This window comes from Lepidochelys olivacea (assembly GCF_965140295.1).
Source record: "Lepidochelys olivacea isolate rLepOli2 genome assembly, chromosome: 1".
Taxonomy (NCBI): Eukaryota; Metazoa; Chordata; order Testudines; family Cheloniidae; genus Lepidochelys; species Lepidochelys olivacea.
In genome coordinates, this window is record NC_140411.1 from 6,966,480 (window position 1) to 6,985,915 (window position 19,436).

At 45.2% G+C, this 19,436-nt stretch overlaps 1 protein-coding gene across 1 annotated transcript; it reads right to left on the reverse strand.

The window, feature by feature from the left end:
- Positions 1 to 12,835: 12,835 nt before the first annotated feature.
- LOC311513394 (olfactory receptor 51G2-like) lies at positions 12,836 to 13,774 on the reverse strand (the record flags this gene model as incomplete). The annotated part of the gene is made up of 1 exon (XM_084615202.1): positions 12,836 to 13,774. One exon carries the CDS (start codon positions 13,772 to 13,774, stop codon positions 12,836 to 12,838), a length of 939 nt encoding a protein of 312 aa, XP_084471328.1.
- Between the last annotated feature and the right edge of the window lie 5,662 nt (positions 13,775 to 19,436).

The following is a 19,436-nucleotide window of genomic DNA, read 5'->3' on the forward strand; positions in this document are numbered from 1 at the left end:
AACAATACATCCACTGCTTTCCCTTCATCCACAGAACCAGTAATCTCATCATAAAAGGCGATTAGATTAGTCAGGCATGACCTTCCCTTGGTGAATCCATGCTGGCTGTTCCTGATCACTTTCCTCTCATGCAAGTGCTTCAGGATTGATTCTTTGAGGACCTGCTCCATGATTTTTCCAGGGACTGAGGTGAGGCTGACTGGCCTGTAGTTCCCAGAATCCTCCTTCTTCCCTTTTTAAAAGATTGGCACTACATTAGCCTTTTTCCAGTCATCCGGGACTTCCCCGGTTCGCCACGAGTTTTCAAAGATAATGGCCAATGGCTCTGCAATCACAGCCGCCAATTCCTTCAGCACTCTCGGATGCAACTCGTCCGGCCCCATGGACTTGTGCACGTCCAGCTTTTCTAAATAGTCCCTAACCACCTCTATCTCCACAGAGGGCTGGCCATCTCTTCCCCATTTTGTGATGCCCAGCGCAGCAGTCTGGGAGCTGACCTTGTTAGTGAAAACAGAGGCAAAAAAAGCATTGAGTACATTAGCTTTTTCCACATCCTCTGTCACTAGGTTGCCTCCCTCATTCAGTAAGGGGCCCACACATTCCTTGGCTTTCTTCTTGTTGCCAACATACCTGAAAAGAAACCCTTCTTGTTACTCTTGACATCTCTGGCTAGCTGCAGCTCCAGGTGCGATTTGGCCCTCCTGATTTCATTCCTACATGCCCGAGCAATATTTTTATACTCTTCCCTGGTCATATGTCCAACCTTCCACTTCTTGTAAGCTTCTTTTTTATGTTTAAGATCCGCTAGGATTTCACCATTAAGCCAAGCTGGTCGCCTGCCATATTTACTATTCTTTCGACTCATCGGGATGGTTTGTCCCTGTAACCTCAACAGGGATTCCTTGAAATACAGCCAGCTCTCCTGGACTCCTTTCCCCTTCATCTCTTCATCATTCTCTTCATCATTACAGGACCTGCACCCTCTACCCATCCAAGGGACAGTAGGTATTTGGGAAGTTAACACAGACCGTTTTTTCTGCTGGGCGTGGAGGGATTGGCGTATAAAATGGGTGAATAGCGCAAACACTGGGTTGGCACTAATATCCAGTTGAGTGTGCTAGTTACTTCAGCCATGCTTGTGTAAGAGGTGATGGAGGTAAATTACGTAAAAACCACTATTTCACTCCCCTTTCCTGCACCTCAGCTCTACTCTTTGCTGAAACAGAGACCAGCAGTTCCATTCTCTCAGGACTTTTTGGAAAGTCTTGCACAGATATTGTAGAGTTATTGTGTGCACGGCCCTGAATGTTCACTGAACAAAGAGTTAATAGCACAAACCCATTGCAAACAGTATGTGGAGCACTTCTGAAACACTTTCTAAAGCAAAAGCCATTAAGTAGTAAAGTTACCACTGCTCCTTCTTGTAGTGACTCCAACAACTCTGCTGCTGGCTTTCAATATGTGTGCATGTCATGAAATTGTTTTTGTAATATTTTATTACAGTGAAAAGTTTTGTCATAACATTTACACAGCCGTACTTTGACACACACATGTCAACCACAGGTACTGAACCCAGCAGGACCTATTGAGTAGCCAGAGTGCTCAATGCTACATCCGCAGTGTGTTGTAGCCCAGGGCCCAGTCTGAGGGTGGGAGAATGGCCGGAGTTCACCCCATGAGAGGGCAGGGTATGAGTCCTGTCATTTGGCACTCAGAAACCAGAGAAGAGGCAGAGATGAACGTAGCCCTGTAACTCTGAGGGGTATCTTCAGGGCAGAAGTGCTAGAACCTTCAGCCAGTCAGGAAACAGAAATATGCCCTATAGGACCTGTTACCAAAGATCAAAGCAGCTCTGAAGTCCTGCATCCACAATCAAGTCAAAGAATAAAATTGTTGAAAATGCATTTTCTGATTAAATTTCCAGGAGAAAATAAACCTGAGGCAATTGGGGAACAAGTCACTGATATTCTGTGGGGTCTCCTTTTGCTCAGCCCCTGGCAGAATTGGGCCCAGAGCACACGGCACCTGTAGAAATGGGACCCCTTGAGAAATTGTGACTCAGGGCATTGGGGTTTTAACACTCCCAACTCACTTTGAATGTCAAATTTCTGTGTAGCTTAAATTACTCACTGTGAAACATGGGCAGATGGAGGGGAGGGGTTCCCAAGCTACCTAGCGCTGCCTGCCCTCCAGCCCCATCACTGAGTCACCACGACAGCCCAGCTGTCTCTGGCCTCTGCACAGAACATCTGCAAATGTAAACAGCTTCCAGCCTTTCCCCTCCACTTCACATTTTAAAGACAGCGAAACCTGGCAACATACCCAATTCCTGCTGGAAGAGGAGCCGCTGACACCAGAGGTCTTCATCCTAAAGGACAAAGCGTCATCGGAGCGGTCGCACGGGCAACAGGCAGTCTCTGTTCAGGCAGGAAGGCAACCGTCTTTATGAAGCATGTTTACACAGTCCCCTGGGGGCCACTTGACCATCAGGGAACCTCAGCTGCTCGGCTTAGTTTGCACCAGCTTTAAACCCCGAGAGAACCAACGGCAAAGTGCAGGAGGCGAAATCACAGGGAATGCATGATGTTGCCACCCAATTGGACTGCAGAACCAGCCCTGCTGCAGGGTCTATTCCTGCAACTGGGGCTTATCATCACTGTTAGTCACATGGCTACCTTGAGGGCGGTTGAGTGGTAATGATGATGCTGTCACAGCTGTGATCTTGCTGAAATAAAATAGATTGATAATATTAATATAGGAGCAGATTTTTCCCCAGCAGCCCCTTTCCTGCATTACAAACCCAGGGTGCAGGCCAGAGAAGGGCGATTCCACAAGGCTGCATATATGGAAATTTCCCTCAGATTCTTCCAGTAGGGGAGCTCCCTTCCCTTCTCCTTGAGGACTGAAATGGGGACCCAGGATCCAGGAATCCCCAAAGTTATACCCACATCTCAGTGATCCACTGGGAGCTAGGCCCCCCACCCACAATATCTGGGCCTCCCCAACTGCTCTAGGACCCTCTCCAGCTCCCTGCTAGCTCATCAGAGTTGTGCTACCAGGGCCTGTCACAATAGCCCACAGAGATCGGGAGAGTGGTTGGTGTAGCTGAAGGGCACAAATCCTCAGCCATAGACTGGTCAGGACGTTTTGACCTTTCCATACCCAGAGTGCAGCCAGAGACTCCACCAGTGCAAACTTCATTTATTTTATGAAGGAGAAGCAGATAAAAAGCCCCAATTTCTCTTTGGGATCCAGGCAGCTGCAGCTGGGCAGCATCATGGCAGTTGAACTTTTAGAGAAAAATGATCCATTTTCTATGAAAACACACCCCAGATAATGGATGAAAAGGAAACATTTTAGTTTGGGTAATACTCTTTTTGTGTGTGAGGGCAAGGCGGGGTGGGGACCTCTCGGTTTTCCAGCCCAGCTCTAGCTTGAACCGTGAGCCTCTGTCCCTCGTCCTACAGGATCACACCCCTAGGTGGCAGCACTAGCCCCGATTAGCTTGTCACCATGCTATTCCCAGGTAGTAAGTGTTTTATGAATACAGGACATAGACACTCAGAGAGAGAGACCAATAGACTACTTTCATGTGTGAAATGATGTTCCATTTCCATGACTACTCATGCATTTGACTTTGAAATCCACTTCCTGCAAACCCTCATCATGCCTGAATGACAGATCTGGGGTCACTATGTACTAGAGATGGAGAGCTCAGGGAATTAACAAATTCTATACCGATCCCAATGCCCTTTACCACTCCGGATGCAGGCTACAGACTGACAGAACAGCACCTGAAGAGAACCAGTCAGCTATTAACCCAGGGACAGAGGAGCTACCCAACTTAATTTACTGACAAATGATTGAATATGGGCTGAGATGCTGCAATCGTTTCAGGTTCTGAACAAACCCTGATGACAGACACTACATTTTAAGTCTCATTCTAACCTGAAAAATCATCTCTGAAAGATGATGAGACAGGAAGGAATGGGTTGGCATGTGTGTACTAAAGAGCAAATGTGTAAATGTTATGCCAGAACTTTTCATTATAATACAAATATTGCAAGCCAAATGTTCATGACATGCATATATATTGAAAGCCAACAGTAGAGTTGTTGGAATCTCTACAGGAAGGAGCAATGGTAACTTTAGTGCATAAAGGCTTTTGCTTTAGAAAGTATTTCAATAGTATTCCAAATAGTGTTTCTAATGGGCTTGAGCTATTAACTCTTTGTTCAGTGAACAGTTGTATGATTCTGTCTCCTGGTAATTGACCAGAAACTGTTTGTAACACTTACATTCAGGGTCACGAACAAAATCACTCTGCAATACCTGTGCAAGTCTTTACAAAATGTCCTGACAGAACAGAACCGCTGGTGAGTGTTTCAGTAAAAAGTAGAGCTGAGGTGCAGGAAAGAAGAGTGTAATAGTGGTTCTATATCATTGTGGCAGGTTGGATCACAGAAAGCCCCTTGGGAACTGCCACCTCTGAGTCCGTTTTCCCTGGCACCTTGGGACTTTAGTAGACTGCCTGGTTTGAGCCAGACACACTAGTCTGCTACAAACTCAGACCCATGTTTGAACAACGTCCCCCAAAAGCTGCAGTCTTAACTGAAAACAGCTTGAGAAGTGTTCCTGTCTCCAACTCTCAGATTCCGAGCTCCTAATGGGGCTGAAACCCCAAATAAATCCATTTTACCCTATATAAAGAATATACAGGGTAAATTCATAAATTGTTCGCCCTCTATAACATTGATAGAGAGAGATGCACAGCTGTTTGCTCCCCCACTCCCAGTATTAAAACATACTCTGGGTTAATTAATAAGTAAAAAAGTGATTTTATTAAATACAACAAATAGGATTTAAGTGGTTCCAAGTAATAACAGACAGAACAAAGTGAATTACCAAGCAAAAGAAAATAAAACATGCAAGTCTAAGCTTAGTACAGTAAGAAAGTGACTAGAGATGAAATCTCACCCTCAGCGATGTTCCAATAAGTTTCTTTTACAGACTAGTCTCTTTCTAGTCTGGGTCCAGCAATCACTTACACCCTATGATTACTGTCCTTTGTTCCAGTTTCTTTCAGGTATCCTTTGGGGGTGGAGAGGCTACCTCTTGAGCCAGCTGAAGACAAAATGGAGGGGTCTCCCAGGAGCTTAAATTGACTTTCTCTTGTGGGTGGAGATCCCCTCCTCTCTCCTATGCAGAATCCAATATACCCCAAATTAAAAAAAAAACAGTAAAATAACTAAAAAAGAATCTCCATGGCTTAACAACCAAGTAAAAGAATCAGTGAGAGATAAAAAGGCATCTTTTAAAAAGTGGAAGTCAATTCCTAGTGAGGTAAATAGAAAGGAGCATAAACACTGCCAGATTAAGTGTAAAAATGTAATAAGAAAAGCCAAAAAGGAGTTTGAGGGACAGATAACCAAAAACTCAAAAGGTAATAACAAAATGTTTTTTAAGTCCATCAAAAGCAGGAAGCCTTCTAAACAACAGTGGGGTCCCTGGACAATCGAGATACAAAAGGAACACTTAAAGATGATAAAGTCATTGCAGAGAAACTAAATGAATTTTTTGCTTCAGTCTTCACGGCTGAGGACGTTAGGGAGATTCTCAAACCTGAGCTGTCCTTTGTAGATGACAAATCTGAGGACTTGGCACAGTTTGAAGTGTCACTAGAGGAGGTTTTGGAATTAATTGAGAAACTTAACAGTAACAAGTCACCGGGACCAGATGGCATTTGCCCAAGAGTTCTGAAAGAACTCAAATGGGAAATTGCGACACTATTAACTATGTTTTGTAACCTGTCCTTTAGTACCCAATGACTGGAAGATAGCTAATGTAAAGCCAATATTTAAAAAGGGCTCTAGAGGTGATCCCGGCAATTACAGACTGGTAAGTCTAACGTCAGTACCGGGAAAATTAGTTGAAACAATAGTAAAGATTAAAATTGTCAATTACATAAAAGAACATAAATTGTTGGGCAAAAGTCAACATGGTTTCTGTAAAGGGATATCATGTCTTACTAATCTATTTAGTGACTATTTAGAAAAGCTGGATGTGCACAAGTCCATGGGGCTGGATGCGTCGTATCTGAGAGTGCTAAAGGAGTTGGCGGGTGTAATTGCGGAGCCATTGTCCATTACCTTTGAAAACTCATGGCTATCCGGGGAAGTCCCGGACAACTGGAAAAAGGCTAATGTAGTGCCCATCTTTTAAAAAGGGAAGAAGGAGGATCCTGGGAACTACAGGCCAGTCAGCCTCACCTCAGTCCCTGGAAAAATCATGGTGCAGTTCCTTAAGGAATCAATTCTGAAGCACTTAGATGAGAGGAAAGTGATCAGGAACAGTCAGCATGGATTCACCAATGGCAAGTCATGCCTGACTCATCTAATTGCCTTCTATGATGAGATAACTGGTTCTGTGGATGAAGGGAAAGCAGTGGACGTGTTGTTCCTTGATTTTAGCAAAGCTTTTGACACTGTCTCCCACAGTATTCTTGTCAGCAAGTTAAAGAAGTATGGGCTGGATGAATGCACTATAAGGTGGGTAGAAAGTTGGCTAGATTGTCGGGCTCATAGAATCATAGAATATCAGGGTTGGAAGGGACCTCAGGAGGTCATCTAGTCCAACCCCCTGCTCAAAGCAGGACCGATCCCCAATTTCCAGTTTTTCCACATCCTTCTTGTAGTGTGGGGCCCAAAACTGGACACAGTACTCCAGGTGAGGCCTCACCAGTGTCGAATAGAGGGGAAAGATCACGTCCCTCGATCTGCTGGCAATGCCCCTACTTATACATCCCAAAATGCCATTGGCCTTCTTGGCAACAAGGGTACACTGTTGACTCATATGCAGCTTCTCATCCACTGTCACCCCTAGGTCCTTTTCCGCAGAACTGCTGCCTAGCCATTCGGTCCCTAGTCTGTAGTCGTACATGGGATTCTTCTGTCCTAAGTGCAGGACTCTGCACTTGTCCTTGTTGAACCTCATCAGATTTCCTTTGGCCCAATCCTCCAATTGTCTGGGTCCCTCTGTATCCTATCCCTGCCCTCCAGCGTATCTACCACTCCTCCCAGTTTAGTGTCGTCTGCAAACTTGCTGAGGGTGCAATCCACATCATCCTCCAGATCATTTATGAAGATATTGAACAAAACCGGCCCCAGGACCGACCCTTGGGGCACTCCGCTTGATACCAGCTGCCAACTAGACATGGAGCCTTTGATCACTACCCGTTGAGCTGCTCAGTCAGGGCGGGTAGCTGAGGAAGGAGGTCGCCCAGTGGAGGCTCCAGCCCAGGAGCAGTGGCGACTCGTACAGGAGGGAGCCGAGGGGCCAAGAAGTGTGACCAGATACTGGCAGCTGTGGGAACTCCAGGGAGTGCAGGGGGCTGAGAAACCTGAAGACCCTGATGCCACAGGGACTGCTAAGTTTGGAGAACTGGTAGGAAGTGACCCAGGAAATGGAAGGGAGTGGTATCTCCTACCACTCTGAGGGCAGCTTGTTGTGGTAGGATTCCCGCTGACCCAGGACAGATCATACCGTCAATGACAGGGCCCTGGGTTGGAGCCAGTGAAGGTGGGTGGACCCAGGCTCCCCTACCGGGGGTCTCTAACCACCCCGCCCTTTTTTCTGATGACGTAGTTCACCGACCTCTCTCTTACCTCAAAGGAGATAGATGAACTCCAGCCGCAGGGCCGCACTCTCCTACGAGGGGAAGAGGACTTAGAAGGACTCTGGACCTCAGGCCACACTGCTTTAGGTGCGTACTATAGAGACTCCGGCTGCTAGGCCACGCTATCCCACCAGGGGAAGACAGTTTTGGGAGACTCTGGACATTGGGCCACGCTACTTTAGGAGTGCATTATAGAGATTCTGGCCACTAGGCTTCGCTATCCCACCATGGCAAGAAGATTTAGAGGGACTCTGGACATTGGCCCATACAGCCCTGACTACAGGAGAGGTTGTAAACCAGGGTAAAAGCCGGAAGGTGGGGTTAACCTCGCCCCACCCCTGGAATCAAAGGAGTTGACAAGGTACAAAACCCGCCACAGGGTGTAACGTCACAATAATTTTCCAATTTTTCAAAAAAATCCTGAGAGAACAGAATGGCTTAGTCTGTGTTTCAGCAAAGTCTAGAGATGTGGTGCAATAAAGAGGTGTGTGATGCATGGCTAGAAAGGGTTGAACATCCTGCAAAATAAACAACCCACAGAAGACACGTGGGGAGATAATATTTGTGTTTTTGTATATTTACATTTGTATAAGTAGCATGGAAAATGTAATCAACGGCCCCTGTCAGTGCTGTATTCTGATAATTCGGAGGTCAAAAGAACATCCTATCATGTAAATGAATTGTAAACACGGGATATCTCAGTATTCATCTCTCTTTGAAATGTACTGTGAATGGTGGAGAACAATCAAATTACCTTATGTTAATTTGTATAGCTAAGTAATGGTGATAGACCTCCTTCAAAGTCATCCTAATGACCTTTTGTTCCCTGAGGAATTCCAAATTGTCAAAAGACAGCAAATTATATAAAAGATCCTTGGGTCCTCATTCTGTCATCTCAGATCTGCTTAGACTTCATCAGGGGAAGTTTGAGTTGCAAGACTGAGGTCCCAGGTATGCTTGTACGCCCTGAATATGAGATTTGGACATTAAACTATGACCTATGAACTGAATTATAAAGGAACTCTTTGCAGCTATGAAGCTCACCATCTCTGTGATGAAACTGCACCTCAGTGAACTGAACTCATGTCTGGATGTATAGTGATATTTTAACCGTACTCTCTCTCTCTCTCTTGTTTTTTAATACATTTTAGTTTAGTTAATGAGTGTCTGTCTGGTATCTCAGAAGTAAATCTGGCATTAGATAGGGCTCAGACAAATGATTCTCTAGAGCAAATTAAAGTTGGTGATCAGGTTAAAGCCCTAACTGAGGAAGGAAAGGATACAGTCTTGGTGAGTGATGAACTGTTGGCTAGTAAAGCCTGGAAAAGTAAGCCTGACCCAGGTAAAAGTGGTGTGTTTAAAGTAGCTCATGTAATAAGACACTATTTGTGGAAAACAGCAATTTATCCGTTAAGGGAGGGGAAGGCAAAAAAAGTTTAGAAGAGCATAAGCAGCCTTCTGAGCTGATGGCTTTGTCTAATCAGCAATTTAGGAAGGCAAGGTTAGTGGAACAAGAGTATCCCTATATCTTACCTGTTACCAGTGTGGAGAATTGTGACAGTGAAGGAAATGTTCCTCTGTCTGTTAGGCGTAATGACTTGACCATGAAGGGAGCTACCCCAATCTCCAAGCAATTGTCCCTGAACAGCCCTGTGTGCTGTGACAAGGGGAATGAGATCCCAAGCTGGTTGTCTCTTAAAGGAGAATGTTTCTCCAGGTCGAGGTCCTTTCAGCTGAGAGAGACCCCCTCATTTGGGACCATTTAAGCAGAGTTCTGCTCACCTTTGTTCATACAATAAAGAAAATAACATTGATAACAACATTTCACTAACCCTGCATTCAGTACGACAGTGATTTGTAACCCAACAGCAGCCAAAGTAGATCACTTTGAGCAATACCGCACTATCAGCTGGACATCTAGGCAGACTGTGTGTGTTCATGTAAATACCATTTGCTTCTGAAGTCTCTACCACTCCGAGCTAGTCATCGGGGGGGACTCATTCAGACCCTCCTTAAAAAGTCTTATGAACCAAACATATGCCAGGGTCACCTGCCAGAGAAGGGGACGGGGCTCATTTACCCAGGTGGTCGCTTCCAAGCTTATGTCCCTATCGGTCACATTTGCCCATTTTGCATCACACTGGGAGTTCATATGGAGTTGCTTGCCAACTGTGACCCTGCTCGGCACCCTGGATGATGGATTTGCCCCTCCATAGATTCAGGAGAAAAAGCATGACTCAGCGTTATCATCTGGAAAAGGAATTGTTCTTGGGCTCCTATTTAGTGATCTCACAGGAGTTTAATTCCCTGAGTTTCTGGTAATCTCAGCATGCTGAGCTGCCAACTGCCCCCTCTCCAACCACTAGCCCCAGAGAGGAAGGATGGTTCAGGGCTTAAAGTGCTAGCCTGGGACTCAGAAGAACTGGCTTCAGTTCCAGCCTCTTCCACTGACTTCTTCTGTGGCCTTGGGCAACTCACTTAGTCCCTCTGTGCCTCAAAAATATGTTTTTTTTTAATATGGCTCAATGTAAAAGTGTACGTCTGGGAACAAGGGATGCAGGCTATCCTTACTGGATGGGGGACGTGATCCTGGGAAGCAGTGACTCTGAGAAAGACCTGCACGTCATAGTGGATAATTATCTGAAAATGAGCTCTTAGTGGTGTGCAATGGCTGAAAAAAACCATGAAATCCAGGATGTACAACCAGGGGAATCTCAAGTAGAAGCAGAGAGGATATTTTACCTTGGTATTTGGCACAGCTGGGAGCACTGCTGGGATATTGCATCCTGTTCTATTGTTTACAGTTCAAGGAAGACATGGATAAATTGGAGGGGGGTCAGAGAACAGCTAAGAGAATGATTAAAGGATTAGAAAACCTGCCTTAGAGTGATACACTGAAGAAGCTCAATCTGTTTAGCTTAACGGAAAGGGGTGTTAATGTTAAGAGGTGACTTGACCAAAGTCTGTAAGAGCCTGCATGAGGAACAAACATTTAACAATGGGCTCTTCAGCCTAGCAGAGACATGATCCAATGGCTGGCAGATGAATCAGACACATTCAGAAAGGAACTAAAGTGTTTTTTTTTCTTTTTTTTTAAGAATAAGGGTAATTAACCATAAAAAAAATTTACCAAGGACTGTGGTTGATTCTCCATCACTGACAATTGTTAAATCAAGGCAGTATGTTGCTCCAATAGGAGTCTCCTCTAGGAGTTATTTCGAGGGAGGTCTCTGGCCTCCGCTATACAGAGGTTCAGACTAAGGGATCACAATGGTGCCTTCCAGCCTTGGAATCTGCTTAGTGGTGTTAACAACATTGGCCTACAGCATGGGGTGTTGTACTGATGAATATGTTACAGATCGAGAGGTACTCAGATGCTACAATAATTTGGGCTATAGATAAGTGCCTCTCCTACCCCCCAGCCCCATGCTCCTCTTTAACTCAAAAGCCCCCAGTGACATCCTTGCTGGGGTCTGCGTTGGTTCAGGGTTGCTGCATCCCCTGCTTCTTACTTTCCCCTTACACCCTACCCCCCTGTTCCTCCCCTTATCCTGAAGCCCTTCCCCCGTTCCTCCTCTTCACCTCAAGCCCCTGGCCCCAGCCTGGCCGGAGCCGGGTTGTGGTAAGAATTGGCCAGGGAGCCCAGGCCATTGTTGGGAGCCCTGGACTCCCCACCTTTAATTTGTGGTGTGTCCTGGTGGGTGGGAACACAGGCTGGGGGCTGTTCTTAGATTCTTAGGCCCAAGGAAGGTGAATTGAGAATCATAGAATCATAGAATATCAGGGTTGGAAGGAACCTCAGGAGGTCATCTAGTCCAACCCCCGGCTCAAAGCAGGACCAATCCCCAGTTAAATCATCCCAGCCACGGCTTTGTCAAGCCTGACCTTAAAAACTTCTAAGGAAGGAGATTCTACCACCTCCCTAGGTAACGCATTCCAGTGTTTCACCACCCTCCTAGTGAAAAAGTTTTTCCTAATATCCAACCTAAACCTCCCCCACTGCAACTTGAGACCATTACTCCTTGTCCTGTCATCTTCTACCACTGAGAATAGTGTAGAACCATCCTCTTTGGAACCACCTCTCAGGTAGTTGAAAGCAGCTATCAAATCCCCCCTCATTCTTCTCTTCTGCAGACTAAACAATCCCAGTTCCCTCAGCCTCAGTCTCATCAGGGCTCTCTGGACATCTCTTACCACAGCAAGGCTCCAGCTTCCAGCCTGGGCAGGGTCAGGGCCATGGGGGAAGTGGAGGAGCAGAGAGTGGTGCCTCAGAGGGAAGAAGAGCAGCAGGGGTGGTGCTGAGCTGGGATAGGAACTAGCCAGGTCTCTGTATGGGAGCTGAAGTCATTGTCACACCTTTCCATTATGGGGACAGAACAAAGGGAGGGTAGGGGAGAGAATATGGGCCAGAGTCTCTTTCCAGGATTCAAGTGTGTCAGACGTCCACTCACACATGCAACTCTGCTCTGCTTCAATGGGCAGTGGGCTCAGCGAGTGTGCGGTGTGCAGAACCAGCAATAAGGAGGGAGGGGGCTGCCTCAATGGCCTCTCCCAGGGCTCCTGCATTAATCATGTTTCTGACATGATTTAGTCACAAGCACCTTTCTGAGGCTGTAGGGGAAGGTTGGGTGTCAGTGCCCCTTGAATGGCCCCTGTCCACAGCTGCTGTAGCCCTCATGGTTCACACAGCACCCAGAGCTCTCAGGAAGAAGCAGGACTGAGACTGCAGAACAGCTCTTCAGCTTTTTTCATGGCCCCTGGATGTTTAACCAGAGATGGGACAATGACAGGCCAGATGAAATGGGAAACAACATTCACATCCCTTCTCTTTATTGATGCTATCAACAGGAATTCTGAGGTCAGAGCAGCCAAGGATACAGCTCTTTATGGGCCAACATCCCACCAGTACCCTGGCTCTCCAGAAACACAATAACTTTATTAATCTCACTGCTTCCCTTGGCTTCCTTCCCCCTTTGCATTGTCCTCCCTCCCCAGTGGATGGGGGCACCCCTCTCCCGTTGCGCCAGGGCTTAGACCTCATCTGAACCTCTCTATAGAGTCGAGATAAGTAGCTCATATCATCCCATATGGAATAGGTGGCCCGTGCTTTTTTTTGTCTCCCATGTCACCAGTGCTGTAGCCGGGGGATGAAGTGACCCGTTACTTGAAGAAGACCCTGATTATCCTTGCACGAAGGTGTTTGCTTTTCACGCTGTACACGATTGGGTTCATCAGGGGTGGGACCAGTAGGTAGACATATCCCAGGACAATCTGAAGCGAGTGAGAAGAGCTATTCCCGAATCTGTGTATCACTGGCAAGCCGAGCATTGGTGTGTAGAAAAGCAGGACAGCGCAGAGGTGGGAGACACAGGTGTTCAGGGCCCTGAGGGACTCCACATGTGATGTGATGCTCAACACTGTTCTGAGGATCCTCACATAAGAGAGGAAGATGAGCAGCGAGTCTAACCCCACTGTCAAGAGTGCAATAGACAAGCCATAGATGCTGTTGACTCTGATATCTGAACAAGCTAACTTCATGACCTCTTGGTGCACACAGAAGGAATGGGAGAGGACATTAGCTCGACAGTATTGGAACCGTTTCAGGAGAAAGGGGAGTGGGAATATTAGGGCCACTGCCCTTAGCACAAACAGCTGTCCCATCTTGGCTATTCTTGGCAGGTTTAAGACGGAAGCATATCTTAGGGGGTTGCAGATTGCGACAAAGCGGTCAAAGGCCATCAACAAGAGCATGGACGATTCAATGTATGAAAGTGAGTGGATGAAGAACAGCTGGGCAAAACAGGCATCGAGGCAGATCTCCCTAGAGTTAAACAAGAATATGCCCAGTATCGTTGGCATGGTGGCTACTAATAAGCCAAGGTCTGTGATGGCCAGCATGGAAAGGAAAATGTACATGGGCTCATGAAGGCTTGGATCTGTTTTTATAATGAACAGAATGACCGAATTTCCTACTATCGAAATAAGATACATTAAGCAGAAGGGGATAGAGATCCAGAGATGGACGTCTTCCTGCCCAGGTATCCCAGTGAGAAGGAACACTGCAGAGTTGGATTTAGTGTCATTGAGAGCTGACATCATGGACTGGGCAGGTCCAAGGAATTTTCAATTTTCCTTCCTGAAAGGAGAAAGTACAGGAGATTAGAAGATATTTAATGAGACACCTTTCTGCTCTGAGTGCAAGTCTAGAGATTCCCAGGAGCTCAAGGAAGATCAGCAAAAACATAGTATTGGGAAGATAGGCATTGTAAGACTGGATCATACCTGTAGCCCATCTAGCTCAGTATCCAGTGTGCAGTTCTAGATGCTGGAGAGGAAGGTGGAAGAAGCCCTGTAATAGGGAGCTATGAGATAACCTGCTTCCAGAGAAAGTTTCCCCCTGACACCCACTAGTTAGACATATATGTGGCGTAAATCAAGAAGATTTAGATCCCTTCCAAGTCTTTTTTAAAACAGTCCTCACTACTGTAATTGGATTTTCTGGTAACCCATATAAACATAGGTTTCAGAGTAACAGCCGTGTTAGTCTGTATTCGCAAAAAGAAAAGGAGTACTTGTGGCACCTTAGAGACTAACCAATTTATTAGAGCATAAGCTTTCGTGAGCTACAGCTCACTTCAAAGTGAGCTGTAGCTCACGAAAGCTTATGCTCTAATAAATTGGTTAGTCTCTAAGGTGCCACAAGTACTCCTTTTCTTTTTTCTATATAAACATCCTGTCCCTCTTTGAATCCTGCTAACCTCTTGGCCCCATTGATATCTTGTTGGGAGTCTGGCAGCCTACTTGAGCACTGTATGATTTTACAATTGTGACCTTCACACAGACACCCTTTCTGGCCCTCCACTTCTGAGTGTGGCCCATTGTATCATGACCTGTATAAACACATGGCAAGTGCACTGAAAACGGCTACTGTATTTATCTGTCCTGCTTTTAAGCTATTTATAAACATGTTCCATTGCCTCATTGTAGATATATATTTATATTCTCCACTATTGAGACTCCAAATCATGCAAGTTTCAGTGCATATTTGGCAAGTTACCAGCTAACACTGATAGTTACTTTAGCTGGGTGGGGAAAGGGGCTGGCATCAGAGATGGCTGAATAGTGAAAACACTAGGTTTGCGCTAATATCCAGTTGAGCGTGCAACTTATTTCAGCTATGCTTATGTGACAGGTGATGTGCATAAATGTTATATAACCACTTTTACACTCCCCTTTCTTTGTAGTGCAGTGGGCTAGCTTGCCTTTATCATATTCACTGCTTTGCATGATATGCTACTTTGCATTACATTCAGCAGTGATGCAAGAAACCAATAGGCCTGTATCCTGTAAGTCATTAGCCTCAGAAAGTTATCATAAGGCTTAAGGCCTATGAAATTTGAACAGATAATCTTTGCACAAATAAACAGCCCAACTAGTTGGAAAACCCCAAGTATTTTGGGAGCTAAAAATAGAATTTAAGGGGAACGTCTGACCACAGGTGCATATGTACATGATTTCAACCACAGAAGTGTCCTGGAAACAAATTGACGTATGTAACAGATATATGAGATCCATCTAAGACTACATCTTTTCTCACAAGTTTCTTATTTTCTTATGGGTTTAATTATTTGTTTTATGATAATAAGTTTATATTAGACTATATTTTGGTTGTAACACAAGTGACCTACTGGCCACATCCTGTGCGTTGTTCTAAGTCAAGGTTAGCGTACATATATTTTGGATCTTTCACTTAGATAGGTGGTAATGAGCTAAAGCATAAGACCCATATATGGTTGTGACCTTTAACACAGAGGATGCATTGAAGTTGGTTGGCATAGGGACTTTCCTAAGTTCATACCCTTTTAAACTTAACGGGTACACCACAACTTGGAAAGAACTGAAATAACCAGTTAGGACAGAAATAACAAATGTGATACCCAACAACAAAAAGGTTATGGTAAAGAATAGACATGTATGATAATAAGTTGAGATTATTGATATGTTAACCTATAGGAAGAAGACACTCCAACATTAATAAAGTGAGGAAAGACAAATAAGGCAAAGGGGGAAAATCTCCTACTGAATATGTATTAATCATAACAGCATCAGCATAACTTATAAAATGGCACCACAGGCTAGGGGTGATAGGAGAAAGAGATGTAGTCCTTGGGAGGTGCCAGAATGATGGCCACTGGTGATGATGGGGAACGTGATGGTGAGAAGGAAGATAATGACTAACACTTCAGGTTGTCCTACAAGAGATTGTGTGAGTATTGGGATGTGCAGATGTACATTATTTAGTATCTCTATCTACCTTACTGAGTTGGGGTGTTCGTGGTTGTGCTAAATTTATATTTATATTTATATTTAATAAACAATATTTGAAAATATGAAGGAGTTCCTGTAGTATGAGTGTGCAAATGTGGATATCATGGTTCCCAACTATATAACAATTTAAATAATACTGGGGCTGATCTTGGGACAAGAACCCTTCAACCTTCAAATTAACTACTGGGGATTCTTAAGTAATCAATATAATTAATAAACAATCTAAAGATTGGGGAACAGAGTGGCACCCGAAATGGGACCCTGAGAGGCACAAAGGAACAACCTCCCTGTCGGGAAAGGAAACTCTAAGTTGAAGTTGAAATCCAAGGACCTCTCAGTCAGAATTTGATGCCAGTCAGAAACACTACACAACTCCCCAGGGACTTCCTCTGTTTCCTCAGCTGTTTCCTTTCTGTTTCTTTGCCTATAGTACACTACTTGTACTTTTCTTAACTGATGAATTCTGCAGTAGAGGGAGGAATATGTCCCTAGGGGAAACAGTAGACATAGACACAAAGGAGAGCACAAGGTTTTGACCATCAGACTAACTTGGCATACCTTGTGGGTGACCACCTGTCTCCCACCATTAGGTATCCTTGGATATTGTAATTGTGTAAGGACCCCTTGTCAAGGTTCCTTCCCCACTCTGAACTTTAGGGTACAGATGTGGGGACCTGCATGAAAGACCCCCTAAACTTGTTCTTACCACCTTAGGTTAAAAGCTTCCCCAAAGTACAAGCTTTGCCTTGTTCTTCAACAGTATGCTGCTACCACCAAACTTTTTAAATAAAGAACAGGGAAAGAGCCCACTTGGAGACATCTTCCCCCAAAATATCCCCCCAAGCCCTACACACCCTTTCCTGGGGAAAGCTTGATAATAATATCCTCACCAATTGGTACAGGTGAACACAGACCCAAACCCTTGGATCTTAAGAAAAATGAAAAATCAATCAGGTTCTTAAAAGAAGAATTTTAATTAAAGAAAAGGTAAAAGAATCACCTCTGTAAAATCAGGATGGTAAATACCTTACAGGGTAATCAAATTCAAAACATAGAGAATCCCTCTAGGCAAAACCGTAAGTTACAAAAAGACACAAAAACAGGACTATACATTCCCTCCATCACAGCTTATTTTACCAGCCATTAAACAAAAGGAAATCTAAAGCATTTCTAGCTAGATTATTCACTAACTTTACAGGAGTTGTGAGGCTGCATTCCTGATCTGTTCCCGGCAAAAGCATCACACAGACAGACAAACCCTTTGCCCCCCCACTCCAGCTTTGAAAGTATCTTGTCGCCTCATTGGTCATTTTGGGTCAGGTGCCAGCGAGGTTACCTTAGCTCCTTAACCCTTTACGGGTGAAAAGGTTTTGCCTCTGGCCAGGAGGGATTTTATATCACTGAATACAGAAAGGTGGTTACCCTTCCCTTTATTTTTATGACACACCTCATTGCACTCCAAGGGCATACTCAGTGGGTATTATTGACTAGTCCCTGTGGTTAGAATCTTGCAAGGAGATTCCTTTATACACGTGTTAAGGAGGCTTTTTAAGTTGAATTGTGATAATATTACGGTACCAGAAGAACTTAAAATGGCAATTGCAGACTGCCCAGTTACCCACATTCCATGGCGGCCGGGTAGTTGATTAAAGTATGTTTTAATAGTTATCAAGAGGCCACAATAACTCAGAACTTGTACAGTTCTAGCTACCTTATTTCAGTCTCCTCAGTTCTCTTGGGCTGCACCCAAATCCATCTACTACCTTGCTGCTCAGTAGGTCCCAACTCGGTAATAACCTCTCGATCAGCTAAGAGCACATTAGCCATCTAGGCAAGAGAGAAAGAGAACAGAACCCACCCTCCCCTCCACTGTTTCCCCTTCCAATTTGTTTAAGTAATTGTTGAAACTGGCATAGTGCGAAGTGTTAATTAGACTAGTTAGTAGAATTTATTTCAGCTCATTAGGAGTAGGAGTTGAAGGAGAATGGAGTAGTTACCCGAGATTTCTGGTAACCAGTTGTGGTTGACCAAAATACAGCATGAAAATAGAGCTGTAGAGCTACTGTGGTTTAACTATTGGGAAGTGTATGCCATAGCTATTTTGGATTAAGCCAGTATGCTCACCTTAGTTTAATCAGAGGCTGCTGGAAAACAAGCACGAAGGGAGGCAACAGCTGAAGAAAAGCCATTGCTCAGTGAGCACTTCAGGGAGGTTCAGAGACCACACAGAAGCCTCAAGTTGGGAAGAGCCTATTTCTGGGCTCCAGCCAGCTTACACGGCTTGTTTTTGCCAGAGCTGAGAGTGTGTCCAGAGGTGGGGAGAAGCTCTTCAGACTGACAGGCACAGACACTGTTCGGGAAGTCTGAAGGCCCTTGGTCTGCCTGGGTCCCCATCAGAATGGGAGGGTTTGGGATCAGAAATGTGTACAGACTTTTGTTGGAAAATCCTTTTATTCTCCCATGTTACACTTTATTCCTACTCTTCAGATTAAACAGTATTTTGGCTCTCAAAGGCTGGCTGGTCACTCGTCCCACCACTAGTCACAGGCTCCCAGAGGGAAGAACCACAGGTACCAAATGCACTCGCAAGCACAGTCAACCCGCAGTGTCCTGTAGCCCAGGGCCCAGTCCGAGGGTGGGAGGATCGTGGGATTCCACCCCAATAAAAGGCTGGGTATGAGGTCTGACCTCTGGCACTCACAGACCAGCGAGGGGGACAGAGACGCTGGTCACCCTGTAACTCTGAGGGGTATCTACAGGGTAGAGATTCTAGAACCCTCACCCAATCAGGAAACAGAAATATGCCCTATTGGACCTTTTTCCACAGAGCAACACAGCTCTGAAATCCTGCATTCACAGATGAGCCAGAGCATAACAAAATTAAAAATGCATTTGCTGATTAAATTTCCAGCAGCAAAAAAACCTGCGGCGATTTGGGAATGAGTCTCTGATATTCTATGGGGTCTCCTCTCGCTCAGCCCCTGGCAGAATCTGTCCTAGGTCACACGGCACCTCTAGAAATGGGACCCCTTGAGAAATCTGGACTAGGGGCATTGCGGTTTTAACACTCCGAGCTTGCTTTGAATGTCAGATTTCTGAGTAGTTTGAATATCCCAAGGTGGAGTAAAGGTAGATGTAGGGGAGGGGTTCCCAAGCCACCTAGTGCTCCCTGCCCTACAGCATCATCACTGAATCACCCCTACAGCCCAGCTGAGTCCTCTGTCGCACTACAGAACATCTGCCAATGGAAACAGCTTCCAGCCTTTACCCTTCACTTCACATTTTAAATATAGTGAAACCACATTTTAAATAACATACCCAGTTCCTGCTAGAAGGGGAGCCGCTGACAATAGAGGTCTTCACCCTAAAGGACAAGGAGTCATCGGAGAGGTTGCATGGGCAGCAGGCAGTCTCTGTTCAGCCGGGGAGGAAG